The 23,129-nt window shown below is 46.1% G+C and overlaps 1 protein-coding gene across 2 annotated transcripts; it reads right to left on the bottom strand.

Moving 5' to 3' along the window:
* Positions 1-3,688: 3,688 nt before the first annotated feature.
* On the bottom strand, positions 3,689-16,451 carry SIK1 (salt inducible kinase 1). Of its 2 annotated transcripts, XM_039552866.1 has the most exons (14): positions 16,402-16,451; positions 16,054-16,267; positions 15,132-15,248; positions 12,418-12,481; positions 12,061-12,222; positions 11,652-11,776; positions 11,414-11,537; positions 10,255-10,478; positions 9,874-10,023; positions 9,148-9,270; positions 8,676-8,901; positions 7,715-7,990; positions 6,962-7,193; positions 3,689-6,185 (listed from the first exon to the last, which is right to left on the bottom strand). In XM_039552866.1, exons 2-14 carry the CDS (start codon positions 16,204-16,206, stop codon positions 5,765-5,767), a joined length of 2,397 nt encoding a protein of 798 aa, XP_039408800.1. In that variant the 5' UTR covers positions 16,207-16,267; positions 16,402-16,451; the 3' UTR covers positions 3,689-5,764. The 2 variants fall into 2 exon arrangements, with proteins under 2 accessions (XP_039408800.1, XP_039408792.1); XM_039552858.1 differs by lacking the exon at positions 16,402-16,451 and having other exon boundaries at positions 16,054-16,337.
* Positions 16,452-23,129: the final 6,678 nt, after the last annotated feature.

The following is a 23,129-nucleotide window of genomic DNA, read 5'->3' as shown; positions in this document are numbered from 1 at the left end:
CAGCTGCAACCAGGTGGAGAGTAATCTCAGAAAACTGAATGGCAGGTTGATGAAATGACCTATGAAACTTGCCAGCAGCAAATAAAAAGTGAGGACTGTAAGAAAACCCAACCTGAGCCATACAAAGACCATCAGGGGTACTAAATTAACATCAGGCAGGAAGGAAGCCTCAGTCAGCGAGTTTGCTGAAAACTCCAGCTCACTGCTCAACAGGTGTCAACAGTGCAAAAAAAGAGCTTTAGGAATGACTGCAGAATTAAAAGAGAATGAGAATGTCTCCTTCTAGGGTACCCTGCCTCAAACACAGGGTGTTCACCAAGGAGGATGTAGAAGAATCCATGAAGACACAGAAGGGATAACATGGAAACTACAGCAGAGTCCTTCTTGGCCATCTCATCTGAGAAGGGATGTGAGAGAGATCCTGACAACTCAACATGGAAGTGTGACCAGGAGACCATTATTTGTGTCTGCTGTCACAAAGGAAAGGCAGCACAACCCAATCTATTGGGCTGGAGGTCTAATAGGAAAAAAAGGAAGTACTTCTTCCACACAATGCAAAATTGAATTATGACACTTGTCACAGGATGCTGTGAAGACCAGAATTATAAAAGAATTCCAAAAGGGGTTAGCCAAATTCTTGGAGGCTCGACCCATCTGCAGCTGTTAAACACAATGACCCAAATGCCAGTCAAAAATTCCCTTAACCACAGTCTGCTCTCTACTGAGCTGGTAATATCACAGAGGAATTGTGCTATGCTTGCCCTGTCCTTACACCCTTTACCTCAGAGCCTGCTGCTGGAATGAGCTGCCCAATGAGCTGGACCTTTGCTCTGAGCCACTATCACTGAAAAAGACAGATGACATAAGAAGTTTATTAAGAGATCGGAATTTATTGCAGGTGATGGTCAAGTTTGTTCACCTCACATGAGAGTTTTATCTCTGGCAGGTGCTAATTTCTGATGCCTTGGGAGAAAGTCATTTCTGTCCTAAGAATCTATCATGCCCCTGGCAGTCTGTACCAAAGACCAGCTCCTTCCTGATCTCCCACAGCTGCTCTGCTAAACCCATAAACCGTGACAGTGGATTACCTTTATCATTGATTTAACTGTCACCACTAAAAGTAGTTAGCAGTCATGAAATAAGCCAGCAAGCACATTTGAAGCAATGTCCTCCCGAGGCACATATTTCCTTTTATCAGTCTTAAATGAATTCTCCTTCATTGCGTGACGTGTGCCTTATTCTCACTTTGCAGGATGAGCAAAAAGGAAGCACCGATCACTTTCCATCTCCTGCACCATAATTTCGTTCGCTCAACTGCTCTCCCTTCTGCTGCTTTCCCCTTCCAGCTGACACAGGCCAGGGTTACACAACCATGGCTTTTGCCATGAGGGATTCCTTTCCTCGCTGAGCTGTGGCTGCTGTGCTGGGCAGAAGGAGAAAGCCGTGGGGATGAGTTATGGATCAGGAGGAGAGGGGCAGGTGAGAATCCCTTGCTCCCGTGGCTGGACCACACTGGCACCAGAGTGCTCGGCTGGGTGTCTGTGCTCAGCCTGCTCAGTGCAAAAACAGCCTGTGTTTTTCACTGCCACCAGTCTGGCATCTCCTGCCAGCTCTAGGCATTTCCTTTCTGAAGGAAAAAACAACCAAGGTTTGATCATTCACTTCTGGAGTCGTGCTAAACTTGTCAGCATCTGTTCCATCTGAACGGTGGGGGAAAAACACCAGTCCTGGACTGGGAGAGAAAGGGAAGGTACCAAGTTGTAATGTGAGAAATGAAGGCAAGAAAAACAGCATCTTGAGAGATGTTAAAGACAAAAACAAATGCTGGGAACAGGAGCAGAGACAGATTTCAGAGGAAAGGAAGGAAGACAGTGACTAAAGCACCAAGAGTGAAAACAGTGCACACATGGAAACTGAGTCCAAACACCCAGGGTTTCTTTGTACTTGTTTTTCCTACCATTTCACAGAAATCATGATGCTGGCGGGATCCCTCTATACCCAAGGGTCAGTGATGTCAATGAAAGTTGGTGGAGCTGCACTGATTTGTATCCATTAAGAAGCAACTTTCTCAAATTTCCCAGAATTACTGGAGTTTAAAATAATGCCCTGAGAACCCAGCTGAAAACAACGGTTGGGATTATCCTTAAGCCAGGTCACACTAAAACCTAATTAAAGATAATTTAGAATGCGTCCATTATTTTTTAAGAGTTGCAAAATTCCTAACTTTGGATGGTCACGTTGAAAACACAACCCTGGAAAAAAACGTGCATGACACTTTTCTACCAGTTCAGGAGTCACAGCAAATGCACAAAGAGCTCTACAAACTCCAGCTCAGCAAACAACTACTTTAGAAAGCAAATTAAGTAAATATTATCTCTGTTTTCCCCCAAGCTTCTGTTTAACTTTTTGGATTTACCTTTCCATCACTCTCCCTTTCCTCTGAAATGCGATAGGTGGATTTTAAAATAAAAACTTCAGAATAGAAAAAAAAAAGGGGGAAAATTGATCTTTAATTTCTTTTTTAAAAACTCTATTGTTTGTTGTTTGGTTTGGGTTTTTTTTTGGTTTGGGTTTGTTGTTTTTTTTTTTTTACTGTTTGTCAGGTCAAACCAAAGCTTGTCAATACTCAGGGGTCTCTTTGCAGACGAAACCCCTCCTTGCTCTCATTGTGACTGCACAAGCCGAATACAAAGCCTTTTCAGTAACTTTTTAAACTCAAGTTATATTTCACAAGAGACAATCCACCCTGCCCCTTGAATCCCTCCCTCCTCCCCTTTGCTCCCTTTCAGTAACTGCCTTGATCTGGCTGGGGCTGTCTCAGCTGAAGGTGACACGGAGGCAGTGCCCATCTGGTAACACTCAGCCACGCCGGGCCACCCTCACTGCCCAGACCTCTGGTGCTGCTGCATTTCATAACCCGATTACCACAGACTTGGGTTAAATTCAGACAGATTGCCTACCAGCAAAAGGCTCAATATCCCATTATCAGATTTGTGAGCCCGCCATCCCTCTTCATTTAGGATGTAATAGAAAGTGTCAGCAGTGTCCTATGGACTTTGGCTTGAAAATGAGTCTTGACTATGCAAATCGTAAGTGCATTGGGTGAAGATACTCCACAGAATCACATGCAGGACAACAATTTTAAAACAGTTTTTTATTTAAATATTAAATAAAACACATCAACTAATCATTTTGGTGTACATCTCTCATTTTAACATAAGAAATAAAATGATTGTTCAGTCATGATAAAAAATAAACTATACATCTCAATTAAACCAATCACGTAGTGTCTTTAAATACCCTATTGCATTGCAGTCTGCAGAACAGCACTGTCAAGATATCTACAAAAAAACCCCAGACTTTTAAAATGACCTCTTCTGCTCCAGCAATAATTCCAAAGAGGTTCTACAGCAATTGGAAAAGAAAAAAAAAAAAATACTATGAAAGTAAAGTGCTTGTCATTGCTCAGGACAGGAAACAAAAGAATCTGTGGCCTTTAGATCCCTGGCATTAAACAAAACACAAATTGAGGAGGAAATTCTGTGGTTTAAGTACGTGTGCTACCGCTTACAAAACTGAAGGCCAAATTGCTGCTTTGTGACAAGTTGGCTTCTTCTTGCCCTCCTCTCCAGCCATCTCCATGCAATCTCTTTTTTGGGATGGGTTTTTTGGGGGGGTGTTGTTTGGCTTTTTTCTGTTAAACCCACACTACAAATGAGCATGAGACTTTGGTGTTTTCTCTGCTGCAAGGCACCACTCATTAACAGGAGTTCAACTCGAGCAATTTTCTGTCACTTTGAAGCTTCCAGACCACGGAGCAGCAGTGGCAAGCTGGAGATGCACCAATACAGACACACAGACACAACACACAGATGAAGAGGTCATTTATGGAGAGCCACAGACAGAGCCACACGACATCTTCAACCCTTCCTACTCCCACCAATTAACCTGGTCAATCTTTGGCTTTTTTTTTTTTTTCTTAAAAAAACCCAAAAACAACTAAACAAACCAAACAAAAAAGAAAACACAAAAAAAAAAAAAAACCAAAACAAGTCCCTATATTATTTGCAAATGTGTAATACTGCAGGTTGCATGAAGCCAAGGTAACTTGAAGGCACCCTGTGTCACACTAGGGAGATGGGTCCTTTAAGCATTTAGACAGAACACAGCCATGCTCTGACACTCGGATGGCAGCTCCCAGCCAAGCTGTCTCACTGCCTGCTCACCTGCTTCCAAAGTTTGCATGCCCTCCCCAACTCGTGTCTGCAGGAGCACAGCCTGTCCTCCCCTCTAGACCTCAGCATAACCTCCAATGACACCAACAGAAGTCATGGTCTGCCTCGGCAGGGGAGTTGGGGTTTATACCAGAAACACAACAGAAGCATATTACAAAATATAAAAAATAACTAGTGTTATATTGTTTTCTGCTTCCTATTTATATACATATACAGCATTAAAAACCATACGAAAAACACCCATCTAATCCAAAACCTCGTTTTGCTAATATGCCAAAAACCAAAAACCAACTAAAAACAAACACCCAAAGATTGTGCTGTTTTACTCACTTTTAATACAGTTTTGTTCAGAAAAAGCTGTACTCTGTTAGAGTAGAATTCTGTTCTAGCCTATTCCTTTTGTCTTTGTCAGTATATAATTATAACCTCAATATTGCACATTTCCCCAAGAGTCAGTTCTGTTTGGACCCTGATAATGAAATGCATAAAAACATAATTAGCAGCGGAAATAACGATGTGCAGCACTAAGAAATACCCCTCAGGCAACTTTGTAGGCAACCTCCAGAAGGGCTTTTTAAAAAGAAAACCCTTCCCATTACCCCACAGGTGCTGCTGCTTCCCTCCTCAGTGCCTCGGCAAGAATATGAACAAACTTAGAGTTTATAAAGAGATTCCTAAAGATTACCCCGACCAACAAAATATAGGCATGTGTGCACCTGTGTGGATGTACACACTCCCAAACAAACATCCCTGCAAAAGACCAGGCATTATGCAATTTGGATCCTCATTACCAAGGGATACATTTCCAATAGTTACTGCTTCTGTACTAATTAGAAGGGCATGCTAAGCTTTTCCAGCTGATGTATCAAGCAAGAAGTTCACAGTTTTCATTTAAAGTATGTGTAACTGGGAGGTGTGGAATGGGGATGTTGGTTCCTTTAAATAAAATGAGCGTTAACAGGAGGGAAAAGGAAAAACAACAAATGGCAATGCTTCCATTTTTGTCTCCTATGAATGCATAATGCTTCATGCCACTGGTTTTCTGTTTATTTTCTTTAAAAGAGGTAATCATCGTCACAAACCCATAAATGAATATTGTGAGAAAGGGAGGCTCTGGTCCCTTCTTTGAAAAGCCTCTCCCTGCTGTGTCACCACTACTGACAGCTGCTAATCTTGCATAACAGCAGAGCTGTATTGGTCTGACTTGAGTACAGTACCGAAGAGTTCTTCCCCAACCACATCCCTCCCTGCCCCCACAAATGCCCCACCCATCTGCCCCATCATTATTTTTTCCTTTAAAAAAAAAAAAAAATCAGTTTCTATTCGTATTTGTTCAGTGCAAGAATAGTAGAAGCAAAAAGACATACATATTGCTTGTTTCAGTCCTATAAAGTTGCCAGCTTTCTGAGCCAGACAGCCTCTTCACATACTTCAAAATTTATTGCTTCTGAGAGTCACTCGTCCCCACGCCGCCAGCCAGCCACGGAACAGTGCTGAAAGTTCCCCGCAACGAGAGCAGCCTGAAGCTCTCACTTGACCAGCACAAACTTCCCCAGCTGGCTGGAAGTCAGGTCCTCCATCTCACAGTCCCCGTGCTGCAGAGCGACGGCGTCGTAGCTCGGGGACGGCGCGGAGAAGCTCTGCTGCGGGGAGAAGGTGGCGGCGAGCGGGGGGACGCTGCTGCTGATGTACAGGTGAGTGTCCAGCAGGTGAGCGGCCGACGACACCGGAGACACACTCACGCCAAAGAAATGAGGTTGGAGCAGTTGGCTGCTGCCAGCAAAGGCCAGCTCAAACGAGTTCTCTCTTTGCAGCTCTGACAGCAGAATGGAGTTGGAGGCTTTGCAGGTACCTGGCCCGTCAGAGGAGGGGATGCCACTTGCTGCAGATGTCTGGGAAGTCTGGGGACAAGCTGTTTGGAGTAGTTGGTGATGCTGGAACTGGAGCATTCTGGACAAAATCCAAGGGGGAAGAGGTTAATTTGCATTGCTAGGATAATTTCATGCTTTATTCCTTCCTTTCTTGCCCCTAACCTTGATCATAACTTTCCCCTTTGTTCCCTTCTCTCGATCAAACCCCTCCTTACCCCAGCCAGTACAATCAAAGCAAGCTGCCCATGCCAGGTTTTTCCTCATTCTGTAGAGGGCAACTATCACAACCAAGTTTATCTGGTCACGATTTGGCCGCCTAATAATAGATGTTCTAGAGACAATGCGTGCAGATAAACCGGAAGCTCAATTTTCCATCTTGCTTCTCTGGGAACGAAGAGGTGCCACCACACATGACATTTGAGGCCACTGGAACTGTGCCTCCTTTGTGGGCTGTAACTTTTCCAAATTACAAGGTCTCGCTTCCTTGCCATGGGAAAATTACAGGAGGAGGCAGAGGAGGAAAGAAATCATTCCCAAAACTAACAAAGAAAAACACAGCTTGCAGTAGGGAGAAGCAATGTTTTCCCCCACACTACCAAACTGCTTCTCAATTCAGCAACCTCCAAATATTTGGACATCGAGATTTTTGAGTGGAATTGCACATCCTGTGTTACATGTGCCAGGGCAGGAAGCCACAAAGGAAGCCAAGCAGTTTACCCACTGCCACACAGAAAAGATGGAGCACAGGAGCCCCCAGTGACCAAACCCCCAACCTCTTTTGTTGTGCTTACCCCTCCTTGCTTACCCCTAACCCAAAGTAAACCCAACGAAAAGACAGCAAAGCTCCTCCCTCACCTCTGCTGCTGCAGCACCTCCTCCAGGAGGCTTCTCCCCTCTCTGCTGCTCCCACTGCTGCTGTACATGCAGGTGTTGGGCTGTGTGTGCTGGAAAGGGCTCATGGCACTCCTTGCTGCCCGAGAGGAGGAGGACTGACACACCTGCCGAGCAAAGCCTTTGATTTTATTCAAGCCGAGAAACCCCTTGGCTCGAGCATTCTTCCGCAGCTGCTGCCTAAAAGCCTTCAAGCCTGTGGGACACGAGGAAAAGAAATGCACTTTAATCCTCCTCAGCGTTTGCCTACAGTACAGATCAGCCTTTCTGGGCACTGCCCTCCTGGGTGTGAGAACTGGGCTACAAGAGACTCCAGTTCACGTTCACCCTCTGCCTGGTGGTCAGAACAGGATTTAGGGAATGGAACAGGGACTGGGACAGCTGCACCCTTGTGCGGATGAACATGCACAGCAAAGGAAAAGCCGGAGAGAAATCGTGACGTTGTGCACTCCATATTTTAGGAGGAAGGTGGAGCCTGCCATCCCACTCACGGCAGCAGAAATATCTCCATGGGCAGGCTGAATCAGTGTCTGGGAACCTTTCCTCCAGGCACCTTCCTCAGGGCATCCCACCCTCCCTCAGGGCCTGGGAAGACAAGAGGCAGAATATCCAGGTGTCCGGCCTCAGCGTGGGCAGCAAGTCTCCCTGCACCCTACCCTTTCCCAGTGGCTGTTGGGAGGGTGCAATTCCTCAGCAACAAAGTCAGGAAGACATTACCTTGAGTTAATGAGGTATCAGATGCTCTCCTTCCTTCTTGGAAGCTGACAGGCAGGAGAGAAGCACCTCCCATGCAGCCCTGGGCTTGTAACACGGGAGCGTCAGACTGGGAAGCGAGGAAAGGCGACGTCATCCTTGCTGTGGCCGGGCTCCCCGTCATTACTTGACCTGCCAAACAGCTGCTCAGGGCCACTGAGCTGTCATTTGAAGATGAAGTAAGGCAGCTGTCTGAACTAGTTCCCTCTGTGGGGCTGGCAGAGGAGGAAATGACTATACCTATGGAGGGGAAGGAAGGAGAGAGAGAACATTCCCAAGATGAGTACAGGAAGGAACAAACATGACATCAGAGCCTTCTGCCCACCTACACTGGCACTAATAAACAGCCTCAAGCTGGAGAGGTGTGCAGCAACTCGTGTTGTCCCAGGGCTTGACTCCAGCAAGGGGTCACCAACAAATAACCTCAGTTTGGGCTCTTGTCCAGCTGGCAGGGCTCTGCCAGCAACGCCAGCATCACCAGGCTGTGCTGGATCAGGCACAGAGCGTTTCTTTAGCACAACCAGGATTATTGTTTTGTGAACAGTTGTGCTTATTGGCTGGTTCACAGGGTCTGCGTATGTACCAAACACGATTAGTGAGAAGAAGTTTTTTGTTAAATTCAGGTACTTTCTCCTCCCCCAGTACAACAGCGGAAGCAAGCAGGCCAGGTTTGTGTCCTGCTTGTGAGCACACTCCCCTCTGAAGAGATCTAGATGAAATACAACAGCACAACTTCTCTTCCCTAAGGGCCCTGCTTACCTGTAGGAAGACAGAACTGGGGAGGGCAGACCTCTTTTCTAGGCTTTCCTACCCCAGCCAAGGTAAAATCAGCACATCCTCCTTCAGCATTTGGGCTCTATGGCACTCCTCCTCTGCTCTTTTCCTCTGCCTACAGACACCCTTCATCTCTCCCAGACTTACTTACATGGAGGGACGTGCTGGTAGAAATGGGTGGTCACTTCAGCCAGGGTGTGCCTCCTGCTGGTGTTGCTGGGGATGCAGATGGGGTGGTCATATGCCTTAATTTCATCCTCCAGCTCCTTCTCTTGCCTCACTTCCTCACTGATGGTGGTCTCCAGTAGGCTGTTTGGGGAGATGGAGCGGTTCCGGAAGAGCCCGTTGAAGTTGGTATCCACAGGGAAGAACACAGGCTGGAAAACATGCCAGATCACAGACTTCAGGGTCTTTTGCTCATTTCTGAACTGCCTTTTAATACTCTCCACAATTCTGTGGCATGTCTTCAGTAGGAATATTGTTTGAGAGGCTATGGTGACACCATGCCCAAATGCCAAACAAAACGTAGGAGGGAGACAACAATAGTCACAACCCCCATTGTTTTGGATTGGCAGAACAGTGGGAAAAAAGAAGCAATGCACAGTTCAGCTGGGAACACCAACCTGTAATGGGTTGCTTATGTCACAGTCCATTTCAGCCTGCAAGGATGGCTGAATCAGGCTCTGAGGTTGCTGGTAAAGCAGAGATGATCGAAGGGTTTCACTAGTGAGACTGTCCTGAGGCATCTGGAGAGAGAGCAATGCACAGAAGCCATCACACACACTGCTCCACGTGACTTTTCAGATACTGGAGAGTCACAGAACCTCAGAGCTACCTTCCCTGCAAGCTTTCTCCTCATGCTTTCTATGAAAACGAACAAAGCTAATCTATCAATGCCAACACAAACACAGAACTCCTCCTCCTAAGTTAGGCAATTTAACTGGAAGTGCAATTTGCAAAGGCACCCAAACCACACTTTAAAGAGGGTGGGGGCGAAGAAAATAAAAAGAATGTCAGAAAAACACATTAAATGACTCATGGAGTTCTTCCGAGGAACCTACAGGATATGCAACAAAGAAGCATAACCAAGCCATGCCTAAGAGGGCAGATTTCCATGAGAAGTCTAATCTTGTGGCTCATTATTGACCTGCACTGGAGGCAGACTATTCTTTGGACCATGACATGACCCGCGGTCACTTCCTAGGAAACAGGGCATTAATATTCACTCAGCCTCCTGCTGAAGAACAGCAGGCTGTGTCCTGTCAGAGGGCACCACTGCCAGAACTGGTTTTCAGAAGCCTGGCAGTTACACAGAAAGGAGATCCAAAGGCCCCGGTGCCTCTCCTCACCTCAGTGTTGGTGATCTCGGAGCTCCTGGGCCGCGGCTGCCGGCCGGCTGCCGGCCGAGTGGACACCTGGCTGCTCCGGTACTCCTTGAGGCGCTCCAGGAGCAGGTAATAAATGGCAGCAAAATGGTTGTAGCTGCTGTTCTGCAGAGACTGGAAGACATTGGAAGGGCCTTCTGAGTTACAGGTAACTCAGGAGATAAGCAGCCAAAACTCATCACTAAGGGCTCAGGGTAGCACGCTCAAAAAAAAAAGCAAAATCCAGAAGGGCGGTGAAGATTTTATGCTGTGACACCAGATTAAGGCCAGTCACTAAATGACACATGACTGCACCACTGGCATTCCGGTAGCCACTGAAGAAGGATCTAAAGGGCAAGAACTCACCTCTACAGTCCTCTGCCTGTCAATGCCAAGGGTTTGCATGATCCCGAGGACCTGCTCGTTGTAGTCGCCCAGGTTGGAGTTGTAGTTTTGCATGGAGAAGGACAAGGACTGCTGCTGCTGAAGGGAGGGGTCAGCCTGCATCCACCTGTGCTGCTTTATTTGGGAGATGGTTATCCGCTTGGTTGGGTCCACAACCAGCATCCGTCGGATTAGTGTTTCACAGTCTGGGTGACAAAGACAAACTCATGAGCAAGGGGTAAAAATAACATCCCAGCCCCAGGTCACTGCTAACAACACTTCCCAGCAAGTGTAAGATGCCTATTAAAACAGGAATTAAAGGTTTAGGAGTGGCTGATGCCTGATCTGACTATCAAATATTCCAGACAGCACAAGAGATGTCCACATACATATCATAAAAACAACACCTCCCTGCAGGAAATGAAGCTGTACTGGATATCAGGTGGCCTTGCACCTCGTACAAGAGCTGGTTTTCAGAGGATGCAGGTTTAATGGCATTACATCTACATAAAATAGGTCAGAATGTAGTACAGAACCCCATCCCATACAACTTCCTGGTCCATATATACTGCTGATTTACTTGTAACCAGGAAATAAAGCTATTCATGGCTACAATTGATAAACTTCAGACTTCAGCAGATAATCTCCACGTGACAACAGAGGCACGTTCACTCGGTTTTGAAACCAAATCACAGAGAGGTGATAACACTCTTCAGTTTCATGTTTCTCATCAGACTGTTGGAGTTCTCAGGAAACACTGCGAAGTCCCACTATTTCTGCTCTCCTTGGCAGCACAGCCACACTGGAATACACCCTTTCTGCATAGCTAAAATACCTTAGGAGAACTACACCCATCTCAGCACTGTAGCCTAGTCTCATTAAAACCCCATTTTCTCTCTTTTCTGAGTGATTATTTCTCCAGCTAGGGTGTCAAGTATCTTTGTAAATCCATAGGGATACTCAAAGAAAGGAAACTACAGCCTTTTGGATGCACCATAAAGCAGATCCCAGAAAAGAAAACGTGTTCTGCCCTACAGAAACTACTGAATATATAAAGACAAAGTAATTGCCAGTTGCAAACAGGACAGCTACTCCTTTATAGCACCTGTTCTAACATTAAGGATCTGAAAAAAAAAAGCACCTTCAGACATGAAGTACGGGATGCGGAACCGCCCCTCCAGCACTCTCTGCCTCAGGGTTGGTAAATTGGGTCCATCAAAAGGCAGAGAACCGCAGACAAGGACATACAGAACCACCCCAAGGCTCTGCCAATAGAAAACAGCACAGCACATGAGTGACTCCAGGAAAAATGACGATTTTGAAGGCCCACAGACCCTCACAAAGTGTGAAATGCAGGTTCTGAGGAAGAGCAAGCTCACCCATATATCAAGGTGAGGTCCTTCGTATTCTTTGCCTTCAAAAACTTCTGGAGCTGCGTAGGGTGGGCTTCCACACCAAGTGGAGAGGGGCTCTCCCGACTTGTAGAAGTTTCCAAAGCCAAAGTCTGAAACAAAGGTGAAAATCTGGGGTAAGAAAACAACACTCGACCACTAATATTTCAGAAGTAGCAGAAAATGGATAGAAAGGAACAGATGTGTTGCTTTGTTTTCTGCCCATTCATTTAAGCTATTCCCTTCAGTTCACAAAATCTGTTCTGAGAAATATCTGTGACTACTGTTTCATTTTCAGTTACACAAACACAAATACACTTCTAGGATCATCCTAGGGAGACCCAATGTGACTACATGCCTGATGTTCTTTATGAAGTGACCTCCTGTTTCCTATTACCTGCTAATTTGATATTCATGTTAGCATCTAGCAGGAGGTTCTCTGTTTTGAGATCCCTGTGCACAATGTGGTGGCTGTGACAATATTCCACCGCTGAGAGAATCTGCCAGAACTTCTTCCGCGCTTCGCTCTCGCTCAAGTGCCCATTGGAGGTCAGGTGATCTGCAAGACAAAATCAGAGAGGATGTAGAAACACCCCCAGGAAATTTTTCATAATCCTGCAGGTGCTGTACTTGCTGTTTGACAGCTGACAGTGCAAGCCCTGGGTTTTAAATCAGAATATGTCTGTTACTCAGGAATGACAAAGGCATGGTTTCTAAATCTAAGGAACTGTGAGCTCCATCAGTGAGGACTTACCAAACATTTCTCCATTCTTTGCAAACTCAGTAACAATATACAGCATATCCTTTGTCTCCATAACCTGTGAAGTCACAAGAAGACACGATTTTTTAAAAAAAAGCAGAGCTCTATAGTTTCATTTATTCTTCTGTGTGAATTCTCAAATATATCCATTCAAATTTATATTTGCTGCAGCAGCTGGCAGTAAAGGCATTTAATATTGCACCACAGTTCTCTTTCCAGGCAAACTGGTAATGATAAAGATAACAAATCAAGGCTTATGTGCTTACATTATACAATGGTTTCCCAGGCCATTGTTCTTCTCACCATTACCATGCTACCTAATCTCCATAAGATAGTAGACGAGTGTTTAGATAATTTTATACACTCCCCTTTTGTTATATATAGTTTTTTGCATATATAGTTTTACAATTAATGTGACATACTTTGAACATGCAAAGACACTTAAAAGTTTATCTAAAGTCGTCTTTGTCTCAAGGCTGGTGGGGGCTCAGATCAGCAGAGAGACCTGCAACCGGGACAAAGCAAGAAGTGGTATCAGATCCCCTGCTCCTGTTTGGAGTTCGCTGGGACATGGGGAGCCTCCTGTGCAAGTGGTAACAGGCTGCTGTTTGTGTAACAGCAGTGCTTGATGCACATCAACACCTGTCAATATATTGCCTATCAATCTAGTATCAACTTGCTTTGATATTTCACAATTTTTGCCTTTGGAGGGAAAAAATAAAGAACTAAAATCCAAACAATGAATGAGAAATGTTGAGCATTTCCAAGTTCATCTTCAGTTACCACAGCACATCTTTCAAATGTTGCATTTCAGATTTTGGAATACAACATTTCCCTGGAAACATTTCCCTCTCAAGGAGCAGATATTTTGTTTTGGAAGGAGGAGGCTCACAACAGGTTAACAATCCAAAAAGCCTCAATTCTACTTCAAAGGCTGTAACTTCCAGGCTCCCAACATGTAACCTTTTTCAAAGACTCTTTCCTCCCCTCACTACAAGTACACACAGACATGAAATGAAAATAAACAAACAAGGAGCAAAGGAAGAGAGGTTCCCAGTTTAAAAAACTGAAGGAAAGTGTTCTGGGAAAGTTGCCAGCTGGATGCAATTAAGACGCGGTGCTGAAACTAAAACAATGATGAAATAATAATACAAGAACACACACCCTACATTGGTATGTCATCTAATTCCATCCCTGCTTCTCAGCCTCCACCAAACAGGTAAAGCATCAGTTACAACAACAAAGAAAAGAAAACTTTACTGAAAAGAAATTATGGTCCACTACCAACGTCATTTGCTGCATCAAGTGAAGTGGTTCAACGAGATGGAATTTAACCTGCTTTTCTAAACGCTCCGCAACAGTATTTTCACCCACATCATTCCACTGAAATGAACTGAACCAAACTGTTAGAATGTTTCTGTATGTCCTATACTGCCCCATGGGCACCCCTGACGTCAGCTGTTAACACAGAATCATTTTTGTTATGATGGGTAACACTATAAATACAAACACTTCATGTGTGTCAAGGTCTTTCAAATAACGCCTTTCCTAAGCACCTGCCTTACTGGCTCTTCAGTCATACATGTTAATTAAACTTTTTTGTTCTTTTTTTTTTTTCTTCTTTTCTTTTTTTTTGTAAGCCAACAAACCCAGCAGTAAGATTACAGCTGATAATACTGTTTAGTACTGCACACGGACTTTCAGACCTGCTGCTTCATCCATCTCCACCTTTCCTCCCCGTGCCCTTTTAGACAGGTCCAGAGAGACTGATACCTCTGCCCTGCTCATGGCAGGGGCTTGCACCAGATGACCTTTAAAGGTCCCTTCCAACCCAAACTGTTCTGTCATCTTCTTCCTAAATCCACACGGCATTATTTGAGATGATTAAGAGGAACGTACACCAAAGGCTACTTAGATCTAACATTTAGAATTTGCAAAGCAGTCCTTGCTCACAAGGCAAGTGTGATCCTGTTTTCTGCACAACACATTCATTTGTTCCTACGGTTAAAAATATCCATCAGTGCAGAAACTGAACAAATCTAAGCCAAAATTCATGCTGTGAAACTCTGCAGGGGAAAGATACTTAAAATTCACTTTACAAACTACACAAACTGGAACAGAACAACCAAACAGGTAATTTTTTGCCATATTCTAAGATACCAACATTTACCACCTTTTCCTTTTTCACTAATCGAATTCTTTGATTAAATTTCCACTTAGACTTCCTACTTAGATTAATTTGGTTTAATTATTGGTGATTTTAAACCCCTTCCGGTTAACTTCAGTTAACTTTAAATCCCTTCCCTTCAACTTCAGTGCTTCCCTCTCTACCACCAAACGTGAGTTTAAGTCTTCCTCTTATCTAATGCACATAAGAAGTTCCAGTCCTCTAAACTGGGAAAAGCAGAGGAGACAGGAAAGGCAAGTTAACCATATAAGTTCAGATAACCCATTCCTCAATCTGAAACAAACGTCAGCCTGGTTTCAATTGTAAATTTACAGTGCATTTTGTCAAAAAGCTGTCTAATGTACCAGAATCTTGTTCAAAGAATGAAGAACCACTTTGAAGACACCCAGTTTATTTCTATTGCTTTTCAAAAAGAATTTCAATATGCATTCTCTGCAAATATTGGATATAAAAATCACGTGCAAGAGAAGACCACAAGTGTATTTTATCTACGTGCTGCGCTTCAAAGCTGAACTCTTACCTGATATAACTTGATAATGTGGGGATGATTCAAAAGCTTCATTATCTGAACTTCTCTATAAATCTTCTCCAGGTTGCTTGGATCTAACCTTGTTTTGTCTATTATTTTTATTGCAACCTGCAAATTTAAATAATACAAACCCAGACATTACAAAACAGGTACTCTCACTGTTAAAATATCTTAAAAACAACCAAAAAAAAAATACACACCCCAGCACAAACACATCACTCACAAAATCCACGTAAAGTAGCTTTTAAAGTAGCTTTCAAAGTAGCTTTCAAAGTACGGACTTGACAAAGCTGATTCTGTTTTTCTGAACCGCACAGAATTCGCGGAACAGAATGTTTTCGTTTTTCTTTTCTACGTCAAAGGATTACACGTAAGGTAGCGAACACAACTGCAGAAATTAGCACTGGACAGGATTCCGTAAATCTTTTAATCCGTCCCATACCAGTGAAAAACAGATTCCTGTAACAGACTATCTCCTACTGTAGCGGCTGAGGCGATTCTGACATGCACTATAAGTATAAATACGGCTGCACGCCCATGAAAAAATTATTTCTGCAAATAACACCCCAAGTCCTTTGTTCTTGAAGAACACTGAATGAAAAAAAATAACCCAAAACATCTCAAGTCTTCAAGAGATCTTTTATTTGCAGGGCGTTTTTAGCAAACTAAGAGTAACTCCACGAAGCTACAGTAGCACTCAGAACTGCGGGCGCTGGGCTGGGTTTTTTTGCATATATTCTTGCTGAGTTTTAATTTTACCTAGCGGGAAAACTTGCAGCCCCTGCGAACCGCGGCATCACCGGGGGCGTGCGAAGGAAGCAGCGCCCGCGGGGCTGCGCGGAGCCGCCGCGCTCCCTCCCCGCGCCCCGCCAGCGTTTCGGTCACCCAACAGAGCTGCCCCCTCTGCACCCACCTGCGTTTTGGTCACCCTGTGCCGGGCCAGCTTGACCACGGCGAAATTGCCTTTCCCCAGGGTCCTCTCGATGTCGTAGAAGCCGACTCGCAGGGGCCGCTGCTGGCCGTGCGCGGCCGCGGGCGCCGAGGCGAACTCGGACATGATCACCATGGCTCAGGCGGGGGGCGGGCAGCGCTGGCCGCGCCTCAGGACGGGAGCATCCGCGCAGCACCTGCACGGACACGGCACCGCAGCGCCCGTCAGCCGCGCTCCGCCGGCCCTGCCCGCCCCGTCCGCGCCGCCGCCGGCCCGCTACCCCCCGCGGCCGCGCAGAGCCCGCGGAGCGGCCGTCGAGCGCCCTCGTACCTGGCGGGCGGAGCGCGGTGTGCGCGCAGCGCTGTGCGGGCGGGCGGGTGCGTGCGTGTGTGCGGCGGGGCGAGCGCGCACCGGGGGGCAGGCGGCACCACGCGGGATGTCCCGGCCCCCCGCCCTTCCCGCCCCTCGCCTCCATCCGCGCACCGCCCGCCCTCCCCGCCCGCCTCTTCCCCCCGCCCACCGCCGAAAGCCGAGACGGGCCCATTGACGTCACTTTGACGCCAGCGAGACGCGCGCCCGGGTGCGGGGCTGAAGGGGAGCGGAGACACCGGGACGTTGCCAGGGAACGGGCGGCGCTGACGCGGGGCGCTGATGGAGCCGTCGCCCGGGAGACCCGGGGGGGCGGTGACGTCAGGGCGGGGGGAGGCAGGGATGGAGGGGGGGGTCGGGGGGTCTCCTGCCCACCCCCCGGCCCGGCCCGGCCCGGCCCGGCCCGGCCCGGCCCTCCCGGCGGGGTCGCTCCCCGGCGCGGCGGCGGCGGCTCCCGACGGGGCGTCCCCGCAGCGCGGGGATGTCGCGACTGCGGCACCGCCCCCGGCGACAGCACCTGGGGCTGGTGACCCCCCGGTGTCAGTCCTGCCGGCGGGGGTGCCGAGCCCCGGTGTCCCCAGCCACCGAGGCACCTCTAGCGCAGTGTGATGGGGAGGTCCCACTGGCAGTGGGGAAAAGTGCGGCTGCAGCCCTGCAGGGGAGCGTTTTTCCCGATCCCAAGGCACAGGGCGGCTGTGGATGCCCGCCCTTTGCACTGGTGCCTGCAGCAGGAAACGGACCCGCCTTCCCCTGCGCAAGGCCGGTTTCCCTGTCCCTGCTTTCCGGGGTGTGCTGGAGGGATGCTGCAGAGTATTCCCTCAAGGGCTGGGGACACCCCGATCTGGGGACAGCAGCCCTCTGGGTCCACCAGCTGGGCACCGACAGCAACAGAAGGAATAATAGACGCCCTATATATATAAAATCTATATAGAATCACAAAGTGGTTTGGGTTCGAAGGGACCGTAAAGATCCTTGAATTCCAACCCCCTGCCATGAGCAAGGACACCGTCCACTAGACCAGATTGCTCAGAGCCTCATCCCACCTCACCTTGAACACTTCAGGGATGGGGCAGCCACAGCTTTTCTGGGCAACCTGTTCCAGTGCCTCACCACCCTCACAGTAAGGAATTTCTTCCTAATGTCTAACCTAAACCTACTTTCCGTCAGTTTGAAGCCATTCCCCCTTGTCCTGTCCTGTCACTTCAGGCCCTTTGTAAATCTTTCTTGTCAGCTCCCTTCAGGCACTGGAAGGCTGCAATTAGGTCACCCTGAACTTCTCTTTTCCAGGCTGAACAATCCCAATCCTCTCAGCTTTTGCTTGTAGGAGAGGTGCTCCATCTCTCTTATCGTCTTGGTGGCCTCCTCTGGACTCTCTCCAGTAGGTCCATGTCCCATATATTTATGCAGCCCTGTGATACCATTGCAACTCTACACTCAGAATCCACCTTCAGTGCCGTTATCTCTGGTCAATCTGGAAGTGAGGCCTGGGAAGTTTCCCTTTGGCACACCAAGGCTTATGGAGGTTGTTTAGGATTGATCAGCCAAGAGACTCCTCTCAAGGTCAAATGTGGAACAGCAGATGCACAGGGTTCAAACAGGGAGATCTTTAGCCTCCACACAGCAGGTGACCAAAATGTTTGTACACTTGGAGTCAAATTCCAATCTAGTCTCAAAAATAAGTCTTGAATGATGCCTGCCACATCTGTTTTTCAGCTTTATCTTCTCTATTGCAGTCAGTCTATGCTCGTTTCAGACAGGTAATTCCTCAGTCAGCAGATGGGTTTCTGACTGGAAAACTCTCCCTCTTAGTCTGAGCCTCTCCCCTGACCATCACAGCCCATGGCACACTGGGAAATGACCCTCCTCTTCCATCCAGGGGCACCATGCAAATTGGATTTGCCAGACTGCTGGAAATAAGGTGGAAAAGTTACAGCTCTGCTTCACGCCAAAAATTTCAAAGCACTCAGTAAAAATCTCTTCAAAGAGGAGATGGAGAGGGGATCTAATCAATACATACAAATATCTCTGAGGTGGGTGTCAAGAGGATGGTGCCCAGTATCAGGATGAGGAGCAATGGCTGTAAAATAAAACACAAGAAGTTCCTCCTCAACACAAGGAAGAATTTCTTTACGTTGAGGGTGGCAGAGCTCTGGAACAGCTGCCCAGGGAGGTTGTGGAGTCTCCCTCTCTGGAGACATTCCAAACCCACCTGGACGTGTCCTTGTGTCACTGCTCCAGGTGACCCTACCTTGGCAGGGGGTTGGACTGGATGATCTCCAGAGGTCACTCCAACCCTGACATTTCTGGGATTCTGAGATTGTTTTCACTTGTTGTTGATGTTCTCCTTAAGGTCCTGAATGACTCCTAAAGGGTTCAAGAGCGACCTGCTAGGGGAGAACAGCAAGCTTCTTGTGCATTTTTGTAAATTTAAAGGTGGGATGAGGGAGATGTGGTGCTCTGCATAAATCAAATTGCATGATCCATGAGCTGTGTATCATCAACATACTTGAGAGAGATTCATCAGGATGTTTTAGTGAAGTTTTAGTGTTCACACTGCAGGCTCTTTCTCTTAGAAAAATGGAGAAATAACACCTTAAATGAACACCCAAAGTTTGTTTATACACAAAACCCACGCTGTCCCAATGCTTGCTGGCATTCTTCAGGGCTTGCATGGAGCTGGGAAAGGGCAGAGCTGGTGGTCAGGAGCTGAAGGACAGGAGCTGCTTACATGGTGTGACCCAAGTCATGGGACTGCTGTGGCATGTGCTGTAAAGAGGGGAATAGCACAGAGCCAGCCCGGGCTATTGTAGCATTCAATTAGTGCTTACACAGTGCCTTGAATAACTCACATGAAAAGCTGACTTATTATTATTGTTATTATTGTTATTATTAAGCTAACAGTATATTCTCTGTGGAGCTCATGAAGAGGAGGTGACGCACAAACAGCACATACGGTAGCAGCTGCATGTGAACAGTGCCCCAGGAGTTATAAAGAAAAAAATTACCTTAATAATGGTTCCTCTGCTGTGGTGGGATTTTCCTCCCTTTAATTATAGTTGCTGTTTTCATTTGAAATTGATTAAGTGTTTTAGAATGGCAAATAGAGCTGGTCTTTTTAGAAAGAACACTCAAAGACATCCAGCCTCAGCTAGGAATGGAATATTTTTACTCCTTTTTAAAGGACTCAGAATTTCCTTCTTCCAAAATGGGAAGAAGGCAGCTGGATTTGGTGCTCTTCCCAACATCTCACAATTTTCCCATACTAAGGAGAGGTGGACATCTGTGCCATGGGACTTCCTGAAGAGTGTAAGACCTCACCTGAGGAGGATCCACCACCCTGATATTAATTACCTGCTTTGGATGGAAGAGGCAAGAAGGACTGGCAAGTGCTGCTCCCTGTGGAAGGTACTTATAGGGACCTCTGTTCCAGAGCATCTGCAGTGAAGGAGGCACCACCTAATTTCTAAAGTTATAACACTGTTGTATCATTTGTTGGGAATTAAAGACCCCCTACATCTATTATTCTCAGCAGCCTTTTGGTGGTTCTCTTCCATTTTCCTTCATCCAGGTAAAAACAGCTTCCAGCAGCACCGCTCAGAAGTAACCATTGCACAATTTTGGTAGTGTCATAATTGCATGGTTTTTCTGCCACTTTCACTCTGAATGCTGTGAAGGCATCACAAACCTCTTACCCAGTCGAGTTTTATCAGCTCAGAGAGGTGCTGCTGTTGGGAAGGTTGAGGCTTTTGCAATTTTTGCTTTAACACTTTTGCTGCCCTCTGGTGTTTTAGATATCCTGGACGAGGAGTCACCTTGGATGATTCCATGATATCCGTGGTCGGGAGAGGTGTAATTACAGAGTTGGCTTGTTCATAATCAGGGAAGGAAAGCGAGGAGAGTGGAGAGGCACTTTTCAGAGCATATCCACGAGGATGTTCCTTTGATTCCTCTAGGAAGAGGGAGAAACTGGGAGGACACAGCTGCTAAGTTTTTCCATTGCAGCAGCTCTGTGCTCCCTCCCTGAGGGCAGCATGATCTGTGTGTGGGAATACACATGGAGGCTGATGCCTTCCAGAACTCACCTCGCAGGTATTTCCAGCAATTCAGCCTTTAGTCATTTCACTCAGCGTTTTCTATCAGTTTCAAAACACACTAACAACAATAGCAACTTTCTTCACTTGGCAGAAAGAAAACAAACCAAGAAGTGGAGACATTCCTTTCTACCCAATTCACCCTCCACAGCTAAAGTTAAAGCTAGCCTGGCTTTCTGTGGCAGGTTTGCTGGGGCACTACTTGCAGTACAGCTGTAGTTATTTGGTTTTGGGGATTTTGGGGGGTTTTTTTGTTTTTTTTTTTTTTTTTGGGGGGGAGTGGTTTGGTTTGGTGTTTTTGTTTGTTTGTTGGGGTGGTTGTTTGTTTGGGTTTGGTTTTTTTTCCCCCTAGAAAATACCAGTGTGATTATTTTGAAAGTCAGATTTGTTTGACTATTTTATACAATTTAATTGAGTAAAACCTTGCTGAGGTCAATAGAGCTGCTTCTGCTCACACCAAGTTAGACTCTGGCCTAAAAAGAAGTGAAATGGGAGGTGTCACATTACAAAAAGTATACTGACATTTGAAGTAAAGAATATGACATAACCAACTAAAATACTTGTAGGCTTATTTCAAAGACCAAAGTATTATCTTGAAAAAAATGGTGCATGACTGTTTATAGTGTGACTTCAAAGTGTCTTTGAATTTGAAAAAATCTGGGCTGCCACTGCAATTTTGGCAAAAATACTTTAAAGCTAGCATGTCCTCACTGAGGCACCACAATGGTATCCACAAATATATTTCAGACCACTGGAATGTCTTGGGTCATAACATTGCATCACGGTTACATAATTACCATCACAACAATGATCTTTGTCATTAAGGTTTATGACATTTCATCATTAACAAGGCGATGACATCTCACTGGCATAATACACTGAGCTTGTCTTGCAGGATAAAGGGACACAGACCTTGTCTTCATCATTCCTCCTTTTCTAGGGCTAGGAAACTGCTTCTGAAGCGGTCACCACCAGGTTTGTTGGGGTTCTTCACTCTCCTAAATATAATGTGGTACAAAATTTGCCACTAATGCCAAGGCTCTGAGTGTCTTTGTTTGTATAAAGGGAAGTACAAACACAGAACAAACAAGGTGGTCTATGCCCTTGAGAGTGTCTCTGTTTCATTGTAGTCATTTCCCTTCCGTGTTTGTCACTCTTACAGTGCTCCACTGTGCCTGGGCACGTGAGCCTGACTGACAGCTGGCAACAAATACATGAAAAAATTATGTAGAAAAAGAGAAGTGGGACAGGTTATTTCCATTGCCCAGGGTAAATAAAATGCAGCAGGTAAACAGCCAGCATGGAACAATGGCTTTTGAATTTGGGTTTTTTCCAATCAAGCTTAATAGCCAAAGGTGGTGATGGTAGTAAAAGGGAATACACATCTGTAATCTAAATGTGCCTATTTAAATTTAGATGAAAGTCACTTTGTTTACATCTCTTTAAACATCCATCTTCAAGGTATCCTGCAAGGTGAAGCACTTATTCTACCAAAATTTGACTGAAGAGGACCAAAGGCCCCTGAGTCTGAGCACATCTGTGTTAAGCTGCTGTTACTCTTGGCGTCAGGATCAGCCAGGCAGGGACCTTCCTGGGGCAGAACCACCTGGACTTCAGATGCCTGCAGACCAACACTTGGAAAAGGCACTTTCCCACCAAGACCATACAATCTTCACAGACAAAAGGCACAAAAGATAAGGAAAAGATGCATTTTCCCCCACTTTACCTGCTTTACTACTGGAGGGGCAAAAAGCCTACAAGGATGAAGTGTCTTGCCCATGGTAGTGACGAGGCAAGTCTATGGCAGAGTTGGAGAATACCTTTGTGTGTCCTGAGCTCAGCCAAAGTGCTCCATCCTTCACACTGAAATTAAGTGATTAATGTTAATCTTACAGCTGGTATAAATACAGTTACGTACATGCTGGGTTTAATACAGTTTATACTTATATGTAATTTTTCTATCAGGTTGGACTTTCTGTAAGATTAGTGCTTGTAGTTTAATGTTGTCCTCCCACTCCCAGATGAAATGTGGACAGAGAGCAGGTCAAACAGCATCAGCTGCTTTCTGCAACTCCCAAGATTTGCTACTCTTTCCCAGCAGTTTCTGTTGAACATGTGTATTACTTCTCACTGCTCCCTGAAACGTCCTACATACTGTAGTAGCTCATGTGTTGCTTTGTTGTTTGGGGTTTTTTAGGCCACAATTTATCAGGGAAGTTTAGCAGGTTAAGAGCAGCCAGAAGCTGCCAGCTTCCAAAGCAAAAAAAAAAAAGCTAAGTAGACTTCAGATATGAGAGCAGAGGTGGGAGGGAGGCATGCCCATGATCCATTTCACAGGGGATTTCATTCCTGCGAAATTATCCTTCCCCTTCTCCTTGTGTGCGATCTTTTCTCTTTGGGATCTTTTCTCTTTAGGATTCCAACAAAAGAGTTGAGGAAATTCTGCCAGGCTGATGGGAGAGCTGGAAACGAGTTTGGGAACCTTCCTGTGGGCAGGCCAGGAGACTGAAGGCTGTTGCCCGTGTCATTATGGCCACTGGAGTTGCCATGAGGTGCTCCCACGTGGGAAAGACCTGCCAGCTATCCTTCAGCCAGTGC

Source organism: Corvus cornix, chromosome 1, assembly GCF_000738735.6.
Source record: "Corvus cornix cornix isolate S_Up_H32 chromosome 1, ASM73873v5, whole genome shotgun sequence".
Classification (NCBI taxonomy): domain Eukaryota; kingdom Metazoa; phylum Chordata; class Aves; order Passeriformes; family Corvidae; genus Corvus; species Corvus cornix.
This window is presented reverse-complemented; position numbering and strand designations above follow the sequence as displayed.

Bases quoted from the DNA above. Each gene is read 5' to 3' on its own strand.
- SIK1 (XM_039552866.1), bottom strand. From the start codon at position 16,206: ATGGTGATCATGTCCGAGTTCGCCTCGGCGCCCGCGGCCGCGCACGGC. The intron at 11,538-11,651 runs GTGAGCTTGCTC...TTCTATTGGCAG, and splicing joins GACCTCACCTTGATATATGG to AGCCTTGGGGTGGTTCTGTA. The intron at 7,991-8,675 runs GTAAGTAAGTCT...TCCCCTCCATAG, and splicing joins CTACCAGCACGTCCCTCCAT to GTATAGTCATTTCCTCCTCT.